The sequence below is a fragment of the Myotis lucifugus genome, unplaced genomic scaffold, assembly GCF_000147115.1.
Source record: "Myotis lucifugus unplaced genomic scaffold, Myoluc2.0 scaffold_129, whole genome shotgun sequence".
NCBI classification, from domain to species: domain Eukaryota; kingdom Metazoa; phylum Chordata; class Mammalia; order Chiroptera; family Vespertilionidae; genus Myotis; species Myotis lucifugus.
The window spans coordinates 822342-839027 of record NW_005871177.1 but is presented as its reverse complement, the minus strand read 5'-3'; the positions used below and the strand labels follow the sequence as shown (position 1 = coordinate 839027).

The following is a 16686-nucleotide window of genomic DNA, read 5'->3' as shown; positions in this document are numbered from 1 at the left end:
AGCTGGAGAAGGAAGATCCATAAGTGAAGGAGAAAGAGTGACCAGGGGGAGAGCACAAGAACTAGGGCTGGTGCGGCAAGTTCAGGCAGCAGCTGTTTAAAACTGTATGCGCCAAATGCAGAAACGTACTGTGAGAGAAATCTGGCCAGTAAATAAAATAGTAGGATATAACTTTGGCTGCCAGATAGCAGATTATTAAAAAGAGGCAAACAGCAATATTTATTTTATTGTTATAATAGCTAAAAAGAAAATTGAAATTATTGAAAAAAGGCCAAAAAATAAAACGACATTTAGATTATTTCAATTTTAATATTGTGGTAAGTTTCTATCTTATTTTGTATATTCTATTTTTACTTCTATGTAAAAATACTTATTCATGGATTATCTTGTTCTGTGTATTCAGTGGCAAACCAACACCTGTCTCTGCCTTCATTGACCTGAGAATCTAGTGCAACAAGAAATAGATTTTAAATATGCCAGTCTTACAGAGGATTTGGGGGGTTAGTGAGGGGGCATTAATCGGGATGAAATATTTGATAATCAAAGGAGGAGATGTAAAGGACATCGTTTTTGTCCTCTTCAGCTACTGACAAGGAAAAGAAAAACACTTCATGTGTTTCACTGCTATAGGAAGTATGGCCATGTGATACATCAATATAATTTTTCTAGGAAATTATATGCAAAGATGGGTAGCGCTTTACCAGTTTTAACTTCTCTTATCTTTTTATAATAACTGAATTCTCATGGTAGAATTGAAGAAAGGAAAAGGAGGACATTTATCAAAAGAAAAGATTATTCAGTATTTTGTCAAAGACTTTGTAATTTCTTCTCAGACTTTTTGTTGTTAACTTCCAGTTTTTTGCTGACTTTTTCAATTAATATTGTAGTGTGTAATTTAGAGGCTAAATCATCTTCATCACTGTAAATGTATCATTTGTACTCTGTCTTCTATATAGTCCAGCTAACTGCCTTTTTTGCATTATGGTTTTGCCATAAAAAAAGAAAAAAAGTGCTTTCCAGTATATCATTAAAACTGAAACATGTCTAAAAAAATGCATGGTCATTTACCAGGTAGCAGGTTATACATTCCCATCATATTTATGGCTATCAATGTTTTGAGGCTTTGACAAACAAAAAGGGTGCCTGGTGATAGCCATCATATTATAATCAGTATCATCAAGTCTGGCTTATCAATTTGATTATAATTAAAATCCTTTTAAGTCACTAGTTACAATAATACAGTGACATAGACATTAAAAGTACTATTTTCTCTTTATATTGTACTACCCTGATTTTGCACAAATATGTTATCACCTGAAATAATTTTCACATTGCATGGAAGTGCATACTTCGCAGAACACACTGAGAGTTAAAAACCAGCCTGTTCTAGCTAATTAGTTGGATGATGAGATAACATTCACATTGGCTAAAATATTATGCTCACAGTAAAATAATACTCTAGAAAATACTTCAGATTTATACTGTATTTCCTGAGACACGTGTATTATGCACATATACAATATCTTTACACAGCTTTAAAAATCATTATCTGTCACAATTGAGCCTTTCTTCAACTAATGGTGATGTTGGCCAACTTATACTAAACATTAGCTATTGCATATCGAAGCATATACCTCAATTAAATGCACTTATAAAATTTATTTGAGAAGGAAATCTGTTACATAATAAGAAGCGAAATAAGTATACACTCTGTAAACCTTACTGAATTATTTACTTGAAGGGCATTTAATGAAGGTAAAGGTTTTGTGCATATGTATGTCTCTATATCTTAGAAAAACATTACTTCTCACCAACAAGGTTGAGATTATTATGAAAGAGGCTGTTGTAGGTAATGTCAGCTTACTGCAAACTGATGCCATAAGAAAATTAAGATGTATTTTTCTTGTGTTTTGCAGAGCTTTCATGATTCTCTCTATACTAAAGCATTTTATAGGTCTAATTTCTCAACCTAAAGATTGCACTTATATGAGAATCATTCATTATTGGACAACTTTAGACAGATTTAGTGTGATGAGGCCAAAGTCATCTAGAGGAATTGTTTGATCTCTGTGGCAGGCTTAAAGGCTATATGGAAAAGTTTCATAAATGCTCAGAAAAATCTAAATGTTAAAAGTACTTTTATGACGTGGTCTGTGTTCACTCTTTTAAAAATGTTTTATTCTTTTGTCATTACTTTTAGTTCATGAGAAGCTATGAAACTTTTCTTCCAGTTTTTCTCAGACTCTATAGAATCTTGATTCTGTTTGGTCAGCCCATCTTTTTTTTCTGCAAGCAAAACCAGCACCATCCTGGCTGGTAGCGTCCTCCCCTGGTGAATTTGCGGTCATCAGGGGTCCAGCCTGTGGCCTGGTTGGCACAAAAACAAAAGAGGCCCCATCTTAGGCAGCTTGATAGTAATTAAAATCATACACTCTTTTAATTTACAGTAAGAAATGTAACTGAAGAACTGGAATTTTCTTTTCTGCACAGTTTTTCTTGTTCTTAATAATAATAGCAAACAATTTTGAGTACTTATGTACCAAAGGTTTGTGCTAAGTGATTTAGCAGGTAGCACAGTACCTGGCATGTGCCTTTGTTGACTGTTGAGAATGAATGAACACATTACTTATTTCATTCTTCCAACAGTCTGCCTGCCACTGTAATGAATCCTGGCTCTGATCACCATTTTCAGAGGATGACCTTAGGCAAACAACTTACTCTTTCTGTTCCTTAGAATCATCCTAAGTGGTGTTCAAGTCTTATGACCTGGGAACCAATCTGCCTCTGTACGTTGCCTATGCATTCCTGTGCTCTGATCATTGGCCAGAAGCTAGTGCTCATTTCCCTATTCTTCCTCCTTGGACAGAACTTCACTGCTTTTCCTATGGATTGACAAAACACGCAGCCTACGTCTTGAATAGCATCGGAAGCCCTTTGAGTGACTTTGTTTCAGTTAAGCTCATATGCCAGTGCCTCAGCCATCTTCTGCTGCCAGATGCAGGAGTTGCATTAATTCTTTAAGTCAGCTTTACTATGCTATTAAATGGTACCCAATTAACAGTCTATCTAGGGTATAATACATGGACAATCAAACAATATTCTACTATATTTGTCCATTTTTCCCTTTACTTTTTATATTTTCAGAGATAACATTTAAATATTCTAGTATTTGATCAATATATAAATATAGGTCCAGAATTAAGTTCTAGTCTGAATGCATTTTTCTGGCACTTAGCATGTATGCATAATTAGGCCCTTTTATCTTTTTAACTGTTATAGCCTCATCTATATCCAGAATAATTCTTGATAGATTACACATTCAGGTATCATGGTTGTTTCTCATTTAGACAAAAGAATCTACCTTATTCAATTGACATTTGTTATGTCATTCCATTTTGCTTTTCTCTTGTCAGTTTATACAACTGATGTGTTTCTTTTATGAAAAGAGGTCCATTAAAGTAGAATTTCACATGTTAGTCATCTCTTCTTTGGTAAATAAAATAAACAGAAATGTCCTTTGTAAGATGTAGGCTGCCTATGTGATAGCTTTTTGAAAAAATCAAGCAGAAGCTTCCTATCTACTTTAAAGTCTTTAATTTCCACCCAAGTTAGAATTATGCTTAGAGCCAATTTTTGCAACTCTGCTGAGAGGTCATTGAATGGGTGAAACAGTGTCTCGAAGCACAGAAGTCAGTGGAATCCATTAAAGCTTGTACACAAAAGTAACTTTTAACTAAGAGGAAAGACAATCAAATAATGACAGTTATTTAACATTTGGGAGTGGCCTGTACATTTTTGAGACTTCCTATCCAAAGAATTTAGTTATGTTTAATGACAGGAGAAGTGGGATGAAACATAGCCAAGTGGTCAGCAAACTGCGGCTCGTGAGCCATATGCGGCTCTTTGGCCCCCTTGAGTGTGGCTCTTCCACAAAAATACTGACTTCTGCGCATGGGCCATAAAATTTCAATCGCACTGTACATGCACGCCCGCACGTGGTATTTTGTGGAAGAGCCACACTCAAGGGGCCACAGAGCCGCATGTGGCTCGCCAGCTGCAGTTTGCCGACCACTGGTCTAGGCCAGTGGTCGGCAAACTCATTAGTCAACAGAGCCAAATATCAACAGTACAAGGATTGAAATTTCTTTTGAGAGCCAAAGTTTTTAAACTTAAACTATATAGGTAGGTACATTGTTATTAACTTAATTAGGGTACTCCTAAGGCTTAGGAAGAGCCACACTCAAGGGGCCAAAAAGCCGCATGTGGCTCGCGAGCCACAGTTTGCCGACCACGGGTCTAGGCTATACTAACCGTCCTTAAAATCTATTACACAGGAGAGACTTGAAAAAAAAATACATAAATATATATATATATATATATATATATATATAGAGAGAGAGAGAGAGAGAGAGAGAGAGGAAAGAAAAGACAAAAAAGATAAGGTTTAGGGATTATATAGCACACGGTTTCGTTCTGTGGTTTTATAGAGCCCAATTTGGAATATGCATTCTTCAAAAATATTTTTTTGAAGGATCTTCTGTTGCTTTCAAAATGCGATACAAGACAGAATAGTCTTATGCCAAATATCACACCATTGCAGGTTTTATTGCATGCTGAGATTTTAGTTGAGCTAAAAAGCATATGGAAGAAATTTAGAATAGTATGCGGTTTGCAGTGGTTTGGAGTGAGTAGCCATTATATCCCAATTTTATCACTTATGGATGTGTAATGTGGTAGAGTTAGGATCCAAATTAGAAAGGTATTACAAACAGTTTTAGGTTGTAATCTTCTAAGAGATTGATTTTTTACGGGGATTTAAAAGTTTTGTGACGCTGAAGGTGTTTTCCTCTGCCTAATAGAGCAGCCTGCATAGGCATGCATTTGGCTATTCTGTGAGGGGCAGCATCTATCCATTCTCATTGGACCAGCTTGGCTTTTAACCAGCACTGACCCTAAGGGGATGAGCAATGCAGGTTTCCCAGGTTATGGCTCGTCCAGGAGATCTTCCAACAACGATCAAACCTAAAACTGAGTAATCCAATTCTTGATAGAGCAGCAGTCTTCATGCCAGAATATTTGTACTGCTGGAGCTACCCAAGCACGTTTCAAGAGGAATTTTCAGGGAATTCATTTTGCCATGTGCCCTCTTTCCTAAAAATGGTCATGGGGACTCACCTGAGTTGGAGGTAACAGGCCTTCTTGCAGCTTCTCCTTTCCCACCTCCTCTTTCTCAATTGCCTTCTCCTATTTTAATAGAAGGCACAGGTCTCCCTGGACATAGTCACTATGAGCATGGCTTTGAGATGCTTCATACTGGAGTACTAAACAGAAAGATGTTAGAGAAACTCTGAGTCTAGGAAGTCCCTTATTCAAGGCAGTGTAATCTCCCTATTACTAAGGGATACATTCTAATAAAATTTTATGTCTGTGCTTTTTAAACATTTATAGACACATCACATATTTATACTATCTAATCAATTATGTACTCCTAGTAACTGTGATACTGATTACAAAGGAATTTTTGAACACTTAGGGTCTTATTGCCTCAGGAAAGTTTTAAAAATACATTTAATTCAAATTTCTAAACATGTTTTTACACCCATGTACAATATGGTGATAAAAAATACTTTAAAGTAGAAATAAATGTCATTCACTAGCATAAAAATCACAGAAATGGAACTGGAAATACAGTTTTAGAAAAAACTGTCATTTTTAAAATGACAATGTTTACAATATCATATTCTTCACAACAATTTAAACTTGGAGGTGGCAGTTGTGTTTCTTGGAGAATATTCTTTTGTGGATGCATGAGTAGCAAATGTAGAGGCTCATTTTAAACCTATTCCAGCAGAGTGCACACAGCTGCTCAGTGCTTCCGGTGGTGTCTCTTGCTGGTCTAGGAAAATGCAGTGAAGCCCTTGTCACATCCATAGCCAAGGGCAAAACTGGGTGGAGAGTAACTTTTGGATAGCATCGCTTTGTTGGGATATAGAACCTTAATATTTGTTATTGTTAAACTAGGTCACGGAAAGAAAAGACAAAATAGATAAAGTTTAGGGGTTATATAGCACAGGTTTGGTCCTGTAGTTTTTTATAGGGGCCAATTGGGAACATGCATTCTCCCAAATAAGACAGTCTGTAGACTCATAGTTCCATCATCACCCAAGGTTTTAGAGGCATCTGAAGTCCTTTGCATGATATCTTGTATTTCAAAGGAGCTGATTTGGATTGAACCAAACCAACTTTTGTTTGCAGTATAACACAACAAAAGTTATTTCTTATCTCAATGCCTTATACTTTGTTCCATCAGTAGCCTTTATTAAAATTCAGTAATTTTTCTATTTCACACAAAAATAAAATATTGAGGCACATCTAAACTCTGCTTAATAATAATAAACCATAATAAAATTTTACTTCAAGTAGAATAGGTTTTCTACAGAGGTAAACTGTGTTAGCTTTAAACAAAGGTGGGAAAGTGGTCGTTTTCTGTAATATTTTCTTAGAATTTGAAATAAAAGTCGAAAGAAATTTGAAGCCTACCAACAAAATACAGTTTTTAAAATATGTCTTTCCTTTGAAAAAGTGTGAAATGTTAGTGTGTATGCACATTTCTTTATATAATGTGTTTTATTTTAAAAATGTGTTTTATTTTAAAACATATGGTATGGATACACTTGTGTTAGCTAAGAGTTCTTTAAAGAAAGAAGCCTAACTAAGGCATGTGAGGCCAATATAATAAAGAAAGGGAAAACCTGCTTTTCCATTAAAGAGAAAACAGCTCAATAATAATCACAATTTTTTTAAAAGCAGCTTTTTCATATTCTAGTAATATATCTGAGTATGAAATTTGTATATAGCTGTTTATCTTCAACTCTTCTCGTTGTAAGAAGGTATTGAACCCAATTAGAATCTGTTGCATTGGGATTGTAAAACAAAATCGAACCAATTCCATTTTCTCCCGGGGCTGGTTACAGAAGGTCTGGGGTGAAGCACTGCCCAGGAGAACTTCCCTTCATTGCCTCCTGCAGCAAGCTCATGCATCCCCCATATAACACAGAGAAATGGGAAGGATGGAGAGTCCTTTTTCCTCAAAATCAAGCTCTTCCAATTATAGTTTTATTTTTTGAAGTTTTATTTCAAAATGTTTTTAACAGACAGGAATGTTGAAAGAGTTTTAGAGCCGATACCCATCACTTACTTTCTACAATGAACATTTGACTATATTTGCCACATATCTATCTCTATCCATCATTCTAACCTTTTCTTTCTTTTTGGGGGCTGACTGACAAAGTAGGTTCTGTTTACCTCTGTTCTGTGTATGCTGACGTCTAAACTCTTGTTTCCATGCACTACTGTGCTAAAGCCTTTATATTCCAGCCCCAGGCACCTCCTGCTTCTCTTCTCACCCTCACCTCACCCCAAAGTACCCAAACTCCACTCACAGCAGACTCCTCACCCATCATCACACGTAACATGGATCATCTCAGCCTGCGTGTTTGAGAATCCTCCTCCTTCTGTGGAGAAGACCCATTCTCTCCACTCTTTGACTCTTCAAGATCCTTTAACTATCATTCTCTAGGTCAGTGGTTCTCAACCTTCCTAATGCCGCAGCCCTTTAATACAGTTCCTCATGTTGTGGTGACCCCCAACCATAAAATTATTTTCGTTGCTACTTCATAACTGTAATTTTGCCACTGTTATGAATCGTAATGTGAATATCTGATATGCAGGATGTATTTTCATTGTTACAAATTGAACATAATTAAAGCATAGTGATTAATCACAAAAACCATATGTAATTATATATGTGTTTCCCGATGGTCTTAGGTGACCCCTGTGAAAGGGTCGGGTCGTTCCACCCCCAAAGGGGTCGCGACCCACAGGTTGAGAACCGCTGCTCTAGGTGACCATTTTTCTCATGCCCAGGCAGCTAGCCCCTCCTCCCAGCGCTGTGCTGGTAACTGTTCAACAGCCTATTTACCAGGGGAAACGCCCTGGTGTGTGGCATTTGCAGATCTCCGTGGTGCAGATTCTCTTCCCTGCAGCCGATTTCAGGCACCAACAGGCAGCTCCTGAGCGAGGAGTTAGCGGAGATTCGCCCAGGGTCCTCTCACTGGCAGCACCACGGCCGCTTTCATGCCGATGTTTGGCACAGTCCATTGTCAGCGGGCACGGGCTCTTCCAAAGTGGAGCCCACGCTCATTCATGCTCCTGTGGGCAGCGGTGGACATGTGGCAGGCTGCGTAGGAGCGGATTCACAAGAACACTTGCATGAATGATTTGGGTAATAAATTGTATTCTATATAGCACTTTCCACAGACCCCTGATTCAGTCAAAACTGAGGCCTGTATAGCAGCGGCTCAGGGGTGGGACCTGGGCCGGAGGACAGAGCCCGCACCTGTAATGTGAGCAGACGTCCACGTGGAAAGAATCTCCCTCGCCCCCCTGGCCCCTCATCACTGTGGCGCTGCTACCCTTTCCCAGTTCCTTCCAGAGGCTGAGGTCTCCTGTGGGGATGGGGCACCCGCTCAGCAGGCCGCGTGGCATAGATACCTTTACAACCTCCTGAGAAGTCGGCAAGGTGCTAAGTGAAGGTCGGGAAGGACACATGTTAAAAGCACATCCTTTAAAAGAGTCCTTTGTACATTAGCCTCTTCCGCTCTGAGGAAGATTGAGTGAGCAGGGTTGCCTGGATTCTAGAAACACTCCATAATACCCCAGGCATAAAGATATTAGAACTTAAAAGTTAAAGAGTGACAGAGGCCAAAAAAAGAAGGGATAAATATTTGAATGGAAATACAAAATGAAATTTTAGTTAAAATTATTAATTTTTTTGTCCCAGCTGGGTGGCTCAGTTGGTTGGAGTGTCCGCCTGTACACCAAAAAGGTTGTGGGTTCAATTCCCAGTCAAGGCACATACCTAGGTGTGGGTTCGTACAGGAAGCAACTGATCAATTTCTCTCTCTCTCTCTCTCTCTCTAAAAATCAATAAACATAGCCTCAGGTGAGAATTTTTTTAAATAATTAATTTTTTAAAACATAGAAAATGCTGGCATTCAGTTTTAGAATTTCAAGTTAAAATAAGTGATTATATTGTTATCGATAAAAAAGTTACCAATCTTTTCATGTGAAAGGTGTTTTACATGTCTTCATTATTTAATATACTGAATTTTAATTTGGGTGCGGTCTTGCATTTTCACAGCTTAAACAGAGCAAGTACCAAGAGTGTTGAATATGACATTATCTTTGCCTGTTACAGCTAGTAAAGTTCTAAAATAACATGCATTTTGCCTTCATATTTCTATTGAATTATGAGCTGTGAGGATTTGCAATGGAACATAAGTGTTTGGAAAAGAATGTTAATGAACTCAGGAAAATAACCAAAATCAGGAATAGTAATACTAAATATGAGTACCTTTGTATCTGAACTTAAATCTATCCTGCTGTTGGTCAGCTCCTGAAGTTCAATTACTTATCAATTCAGATATTTGAATATTTTAAGTGTTTGTGAGGTTATAAATGTGTGGTGTTAGTTTAATTCTGATTTTGATTATTTAGAAAATATTGAAGTGAATCCCAGGATATTTGAGACATTAGTTTTCAATGTCTTTTCTTATCGCTTATGATTAAATTTGAGTAAATATATTCTAATTTTATAAAAGGGGTAGTAAAACCTCTTACCTGGGTTAATGAGAAACCTAACAAGAGACAGCATTTTCCTCAGGAACAGTGCGGCAGTGTGGAGAATCACCACTGTGAATACATAGAGTAGAATGTCTGTCGTATGCGCTCCAGTAAGTCATTTGATTTGAAAAAAAAAAAAAGTGATGATGAACTGGCTCTGTCAGAATGTTCATTTTACATTTAAAATTTAATATTTATTTGAGCATTTTCCGAGTATCTGTTCATATTGAGCTCAGAAGAATGGCTCTACATAATTTATTTCCCTTCCAACTTTGTGTCTTGCTTTCCTTTTCTCTGGTTCTGGTTTTTACAAGTCCTTTATTGAAAAATTTCTGCAAGATTATCCTTCTTACATATTTTATATACTTGTATACTTTATATCTTCCCCTTCTCATTTCTCTTAAATATGTACAGTTTATTTCTAGACACTTAACTTCTCCTTCTTGCTGCTTTTCTTCTTGTGCTTCTAAATATAGTCACAATTTTTGGAGCTTTCCCACACTTTCCATTGTTTGTGTCTGTTGGATGGATTTTATGATCTGGCTACACTGCTTGCTGTTGAGGGTCAGCCTCTTTTCCTCACTTAGCACATCATGACCTCTGCATGGACTGGGCCAGTCAGACTCGACAATATTAAATACAGAGTAGTAATAACACATTAGGCTGAAAGCAGCACTTAACTGAATAACTGGAAAATACATATATAGGAAAACTACATTAAGGAGACTAACTTCCATCCCAGTATTTTTTTTTTCTTCACAAATGTGCTTTAGTAGTTTCTTGATCATAAATTATCTAAAATCCAAGCCCAGAAACTTCAGGCTTTTAGATGCTCTCCAGGACAGGACTTAATGTATAAAGAATCTTAATTACAAAACATACACAATATAAATTTCTGAAAACTCAGAATAAAGTTGGAAGCAAATTATCCTACACCCACCCCATTATCCCGTCCTATGTTCCAGCCAATAGTGTGTAATTCTAGGGCCAGCAGTGAATGAGAGTCCATGGTTCCCCTTGATCGGAAGCATTGGATTGGAGCATGGCTTTTCCCCACTGGCTTTAAACATAGGCTACTCATTTGCAGGCAGAATAGCTGGCAGAAATAGTCAGTCCTGCTGATCAACTATGTTGGGAGATAACTGCCATGTTGTGATTGCCACAGAGAGAAAGAAACGAGCAAAAAGGCAGGCTGTTTGAGGGCTTTCGGGTCAGAGGGAAGGTGAGAGGAAGGCGACTCACTGGTACACATCTGGGGGCATCCAGGGCACAAGAGATGGGTCTGCACTAGCATCGCCTTCGACAAATTAAGCCACTCAGGAGAAGAAAGTGGCCCATTATGTTCTCAGTTTCTTGGGCTGGATAAAGGCAGAGGCCTTCTGCAACCATTGCACAATTCTGTGAGTGTTCGTGTGAGTCTTGTTTCTTATAGAAATGTTAGGGTGGTGATTAATTGTTTGACCCTTTTCAAACAATGCAAAAGACTCCACATTCTTGAAAGCCCTCTAAGGGAAACAGCAGAAATCTTTCCTCCCGAAAAGGTCAGAAAGCTTGTTCTTTTCATAGCTTAAAAGACCAAAATTTACACCAATTATCTTCTCTAGGCTGCAGCCTTTGAACAAATTATATGGCTTAAACTGTTCATCAGGTTAGGAACATTTCTGATATTATCTAAAAATGTTTTGTTGCCTTTCTATTAGTGGCTTGTGTTAACACTTTCTACAAAGTCCCATATAATGCATAAAAAGGATGTCTTGTCCCTCTTAACTCGGATTATAAAAATCTTAAGAAGCAAGGTGTGTTTCTGTGTCTTGTACTTTTCCAAACATGCTCAGGAATTTAAGAAAACAAAAACAAAACTGATTCTTTAAAGATCATGTAATACTATTTTAAAAACAATGATAAAAGAGAAAATGTTTATAGTAACAATAACCTATGTAGACCGATTTTTTTAAGTTTGGGAAATGTAATAAGTGGTAATACAGACCTACGTGTAACTTATTTACATAAGCACTCAAATACAAACTATGTGCCACCATCTCACACTAAATCCCACTCAGTAGTTTTCCACTTTTTGTTTCTCTAGAGCTTGTGAACCAACCAGAAAGTGAAAAAGTATCAGGTGCTACGATAAATGTTTCATGGCCATTAAGCAATAGAGATGATGTTCCAGGGAGCTTAAGGAGTTGAGACTCCCTGGTTTGATCACTGCAAGGGAGAACTTTCAATGAAGCAGTTTCCTGATGTAGTCTTCCCAGCATGCAGCCAGGAAATGAGTAGAAGATCCTGGTGACTCACTCCATTTTTCCTGCCAATGCATGCTCTCTTTGTATAAACAAAAGAGAAGGGAGCTGAACTGGAAGAAAACAGTAGGAACCTGCCCGTCTGCTGATTGTTCATTTAGCGCTTCACCCACCTCCCCCTGGAAATCTCAGAAGTTGCTCTTGGGCATTTCAGGGACCTCTCAAGAATCACATCCAAGTCTTAAAGCCGGATACATACGTTTTTAAATTGATTCACAGATAAATCCTCTTGCAGGGGTGGGGTGGGGGGAGGACACTGGATTTTCTCACGACGGTCTATGACATATGAAAATGTGTAAAATGATTGCAGTCATATAAAAAGGCATTGACTAGTCAACTCTCTGTTTTAAACTGCAGGAGCCACAGCTGCGGCCCGGAAGGAGGTGATAAGGAACAAGATCCGAGCAATAGGCAAAATGGCCAGAGTGTTCTCGGTCCTCAGGTGGGCTCATTTTTCCTCTGTTTCTGTTTGGAATTTGATTAGGTATCACTTAATAAACATTTTAGTGCTTTAATCTGGTAAGGCAAGTACTTTGCTAGAAGATATTTGCTTTACCATAATTATTTTTTTCCTTTTAAATGGAATTGTCCATTTCTCACTGTTTTTAGTCAAATTGAAATACGCTGCATTATTTCCGTAGAGACAGCCTCTACATGGACTGTTTCACATTTTATCCCTGTATTTGTTGCTGGACTTTTAAAACATTTATTTCACAATAGGTTGAACATGCAGTAAAAGAAGAAAGCTATTATAGCCTTTTTTATTTTTCATTCTGGCTCTGTGGTAAAAGATGATTGTATTACGTGCATTTTACTAGACATCTAGGAAATGAACATCAACCATAAAGCTTGTTCATGCGAGTCTATATTATTCTAATAAATCATTGAGAGAAACAAATAGTTATTTAATGTTTCAATTCCCATGTCATAGTTATTTTTTAAATAGACCATGAATCATGTTATGAGTAAGCCTGGATTTAGAAAACAAGTATATTCTTGAAGAGAATTAACTACATTTTTCTTTACTTAAATTCAGTTACCTATTCTTAGATCATACAAAATAACTATATTTCTCTTCCAAAAATTAATTGAAGAAATGACATGTTTATATGTGAGGAGCATATAGGCACTTCACGTTAAAAAGCGTAAATAGGAAAATCTTGGGAAATGGGCCATGTACATATTGTATAATTTCATAACCTAATTTTGCCTCATTTTTGCCTCAACTCTTTCACATACAGTAGTTACAATAGAGTCACTCACTAAAGAGAGACTGAGTGACTTGATGCCACAGCCAGGGAGCTGTGAGGAGGACAGAAAGTATCATCGTGCTTTTCCAAAGCGAGCAAATCAAAGTCAGCACTAGCTCAGGCAGCCAAATCCTGACAAGTCATGTTGAAGCTGAAAATAAAGCAGCGTTGCCCCGTCCAGCCTATGTGCTCTAATACTTTACTGCTTGCTGAGGTGTTAGGATTCTCTTATTCATTCATTCCCTAATAAATATAATAAAACTTAAAGCATCCATTCGGTACCATGAAGAAAAACAAGAAAGCAATATAAAGGTATATAGCAAGTTGGGAGATGAGGCACTTACTTTCGTATGTGATCAACAAAGACCTTTCTGAGTAGTGGCATTTGAGCAAGTGTGGGGATGACCTTCATAGAGATATGAGGTAAGGGAGTTCAGGGCCTAGGAAGAGCAAGTGCCACGATTCTTAGATAGAAACAAAGGTCGGCAGTTTTGAGGGCCAGCAAGGAGGCCTCTGTGGCTGGGATGTCCTATGGGGGCAAAAGACTATCGGAAAATCATAAGCTCAGCTGATACCTCTGTGTAAACACTTATTTGTTATCTCAGATTTACCAGTACATGCTTTCTTCCTCTTCCATCTGAAATCTCCACAAGGGGAAGAAAAAACAGCTCCAGAATTTCCACGTGAGGGTACATTTAGGGAAAAAGGAGAATTCTTTCTTAATATAAAAACAGATTTGTGTCTATGTTAGTCTTTAAACCACATGAAGGTATGAGGGGCAATGCTATAAATCATAGGTAGGTCTTAAAATTGGGGAATCCCTCCTATCCCCTGCCTAAGATGTAATCATTATTGGTGCATAAGATATAATCATTCACAGCTGTGAAATGGTCCATTTGAACCCAATGATGATCAGTGACTTTACTGAGATTACCCATATTGATAGAAAATTAAAACAAGGTATATTTTATGGCTTTTCTGTAATCAAAACATCTCAGTAAATGTGTGGACTACAGAGGATCATATCCAGAGAAAATTTAAGCTTAGAAAGTAAAGATTGAGCATTAAATGTGTACTATATACCGAGTCAAGCAAAATAGATACCGAATTGGAATGCCAGATGTGTAGAAAATAAACAACAGAAGACAATAAAATGCTCACTGAACACAGGAAGAGATGCTCTGCTGTGGAAAGGGACACCAAGGAGCCCTTGTAGTTCCTGAAAGGAATGTTCATGAAGAGGCAGACATTGGAGAAGGATAGGCTGAGTTCACTGGGTAGAGAGCTGTGGTGAAGGCATTCCTGGAAACTGAGAAATCGTCAAAAACACAGCCACAGAGTCCTAAGAGCAGCGTGTTATGAGGGCCTAGTTTAGTGCCAGGTGCCATGCTCCAGGGTGTATGCACTAAGTCTACACAGCAAGGTTGGGTTGACCTCAGTGGGGAAACTGAAACTGAGATAAGTAACGTGTCCAAACTCACTTAGTGAGCAGCACTAATGAGAGTCTGATGTGAAAGTGAACTATGTAGTCAATGAATTCTGAGTACTGAAAAGAGCTGGATAGTAAGACATGCGGGTGAGTGAGGAATCTATGAAAAATCAGGCTGAAAATGGATTTAAGTCCAGATCCTTAATGGTGTGAATGCCATGGTAAAGCGTTTAATTTTGTGTGTGTAGGAAATGAGTTATGGGATGGTTTTGATGGGATGAGTGACGTGCTCTAACTCACGTGTAGATGGTGTATGTTAATGACAGTGTGAAGACTAGATAGCAAGATGACCTATTAGTGCCAGGACATTTAAGAAGCTATTGAAATAATCCAAACCAAACTAGAGTAATGGAGGACAGATACAAGGGGCAAGTACAAAGGAAGGGGCAAATACAAGGAATTTGTGAAGCTAGCAGATTACAAATTTAATGAATGAATGTGGAGATGGTGGTACAACTGTCCAACACATTCCTTACATTTTGCTAGTTTGCATCATTGTGGGGGGACCAGAAGCCTGTCTTTCAGCAGCCCTGGCAGGTAAGGTGCAGGCATGTTGCCTAGGATCCACCAATCAAATGGACACATAAGATTTCCCTTTCGAAATGAGCATCCTGAGGAGGCAGTGGGCGGGGGGAGGTGATTCCTCTGTCGGATGTGGGATCCGAGGGGCCAGCAGGAGAGGAGGTTCTTTCTCAGTATTCTGGGTGCTAACCACACAGCATTAGCAAAAGCTTGGTGTTGGCTCTAAACCAGTGATGGCGAACCTATGACACGCATGTCAGAGGTGACACGCGAACTCATTTTTTTGGTTGATTTTTCTTTGTTAAATGGCATTTAAATATATAAAATAAATATCAAAAATATAAGTCTTTGTTTTACTATGGTTGCAAATATCAAAACATTTCTATATGTGACACGGCACCAGAGTTAAGTTAGGGTTTTTTAAAATGCTGACACGCCGAGCTCAAAAGGTTCGCCATCACTGCTCTAAACAGTAGTGGCAGCATTTCGCAGAGCAGACCCCACAGTGCGGATGAGCGCTGGTACTTTTCCCGACTACCAAGCATTCCCGTCTAGCTTTCTGGATCCGCGAGCTCTCTAGTATCTTCTAATACATCTCTGCACTGTTAAAATTAACCAAAGTGTGGGTTCTGGTGTTTGCTACAAGCACCCTGACCTATGCAAGGGCGACGAGGGAGAGGACCTATTCCAAGACTATTCCACAGAGGTACCAGCCCACGGGATTGACAGCCTGATAACGCTGCCACCTAAGGAAGCGGAAGCATGCCTCCATTTAAATAGCTAACAGCTTTCATGGGGGGAACTGTGACCAGGTGCACGGGGCAGAAGGTGGTTAGAAGTTCTGCCCTGGAGCTTCAGAGAGAGGCCAGGGTGAGAAATGCAGGCATGGGCGTGAACACAAGGCGGAAGCAGCCGAGGCAAGGAGTTTGCCAAGGGAGGGAGGGAGGCAGGGCGAAAAGACAAGCATCCCCTGGAACAGTGCCTGCCAAGGGAAATGTAATGAGCCACATCTGTGATGTTAAATTTTCCAGAAGCCACAGTTAAAATACAAGTAGGGAGAAACAGGTGAAATTCATTTTAATAATGCATTCTATATACTTTCTATGTAATCTATTCAGAATGTTATGGCTTCAACATGTAGTCCGTATAAATCTTGTTAAAGAGGTATTTTTCATTCTTATTTTTGTATCACGTCTTTGAAATCTGATGCGAACACTACAGCTGCAGCACATCTCAGGTTATGTTTGGGGGAGAGGGGCGGGAGGAAGGGCGGGAAGCAGTAAGAGCCACCCGAGGCTGGGGCTGCCAGGTTAGGAAGCACAGGTCTGGACAGAGAGGAAGAGGTCAGCCAAGGGACTGGGGAGGAGACCCGGGAGGAAGAGAGGAAGCCGGAAAGAAAATGAAGCAGACTGAGGCACAGAACCTTCAAGAAGGGGAG

General features: G+C 38.7%; 1 protein-coding gene across 5 annotated transcripts in view; it reads left to right on the top strand.

The window, feature by feature from the left end:
• The window catches only part of PPP3CA (protein phosphatase 3 catalytic subunit alpha), a 309183-nt gene that overhangs the window by 280532 nt on the left and 11965 nt on the right, over positions 1 to 16686 (top strand). For 4 of the 5 annotated variants that reach the window (XM_006094090.2, XM_006094089.1, XM_023758396.1 and 1 more), the window contains one exon: positions 12345 to 12429. In XM_006094090.2, the coding sequence (XP_006094152.1) occupies positions 12345 to 12429 (85 nt within the window). Of the gene's footprint in view, positions 1 to 7363; positions 7580 to 12344; positions 12436 to 16686 lie in introns of those variants that run through there. The other variant, XR_002830568.1, reaches the window with a different exon arrangement.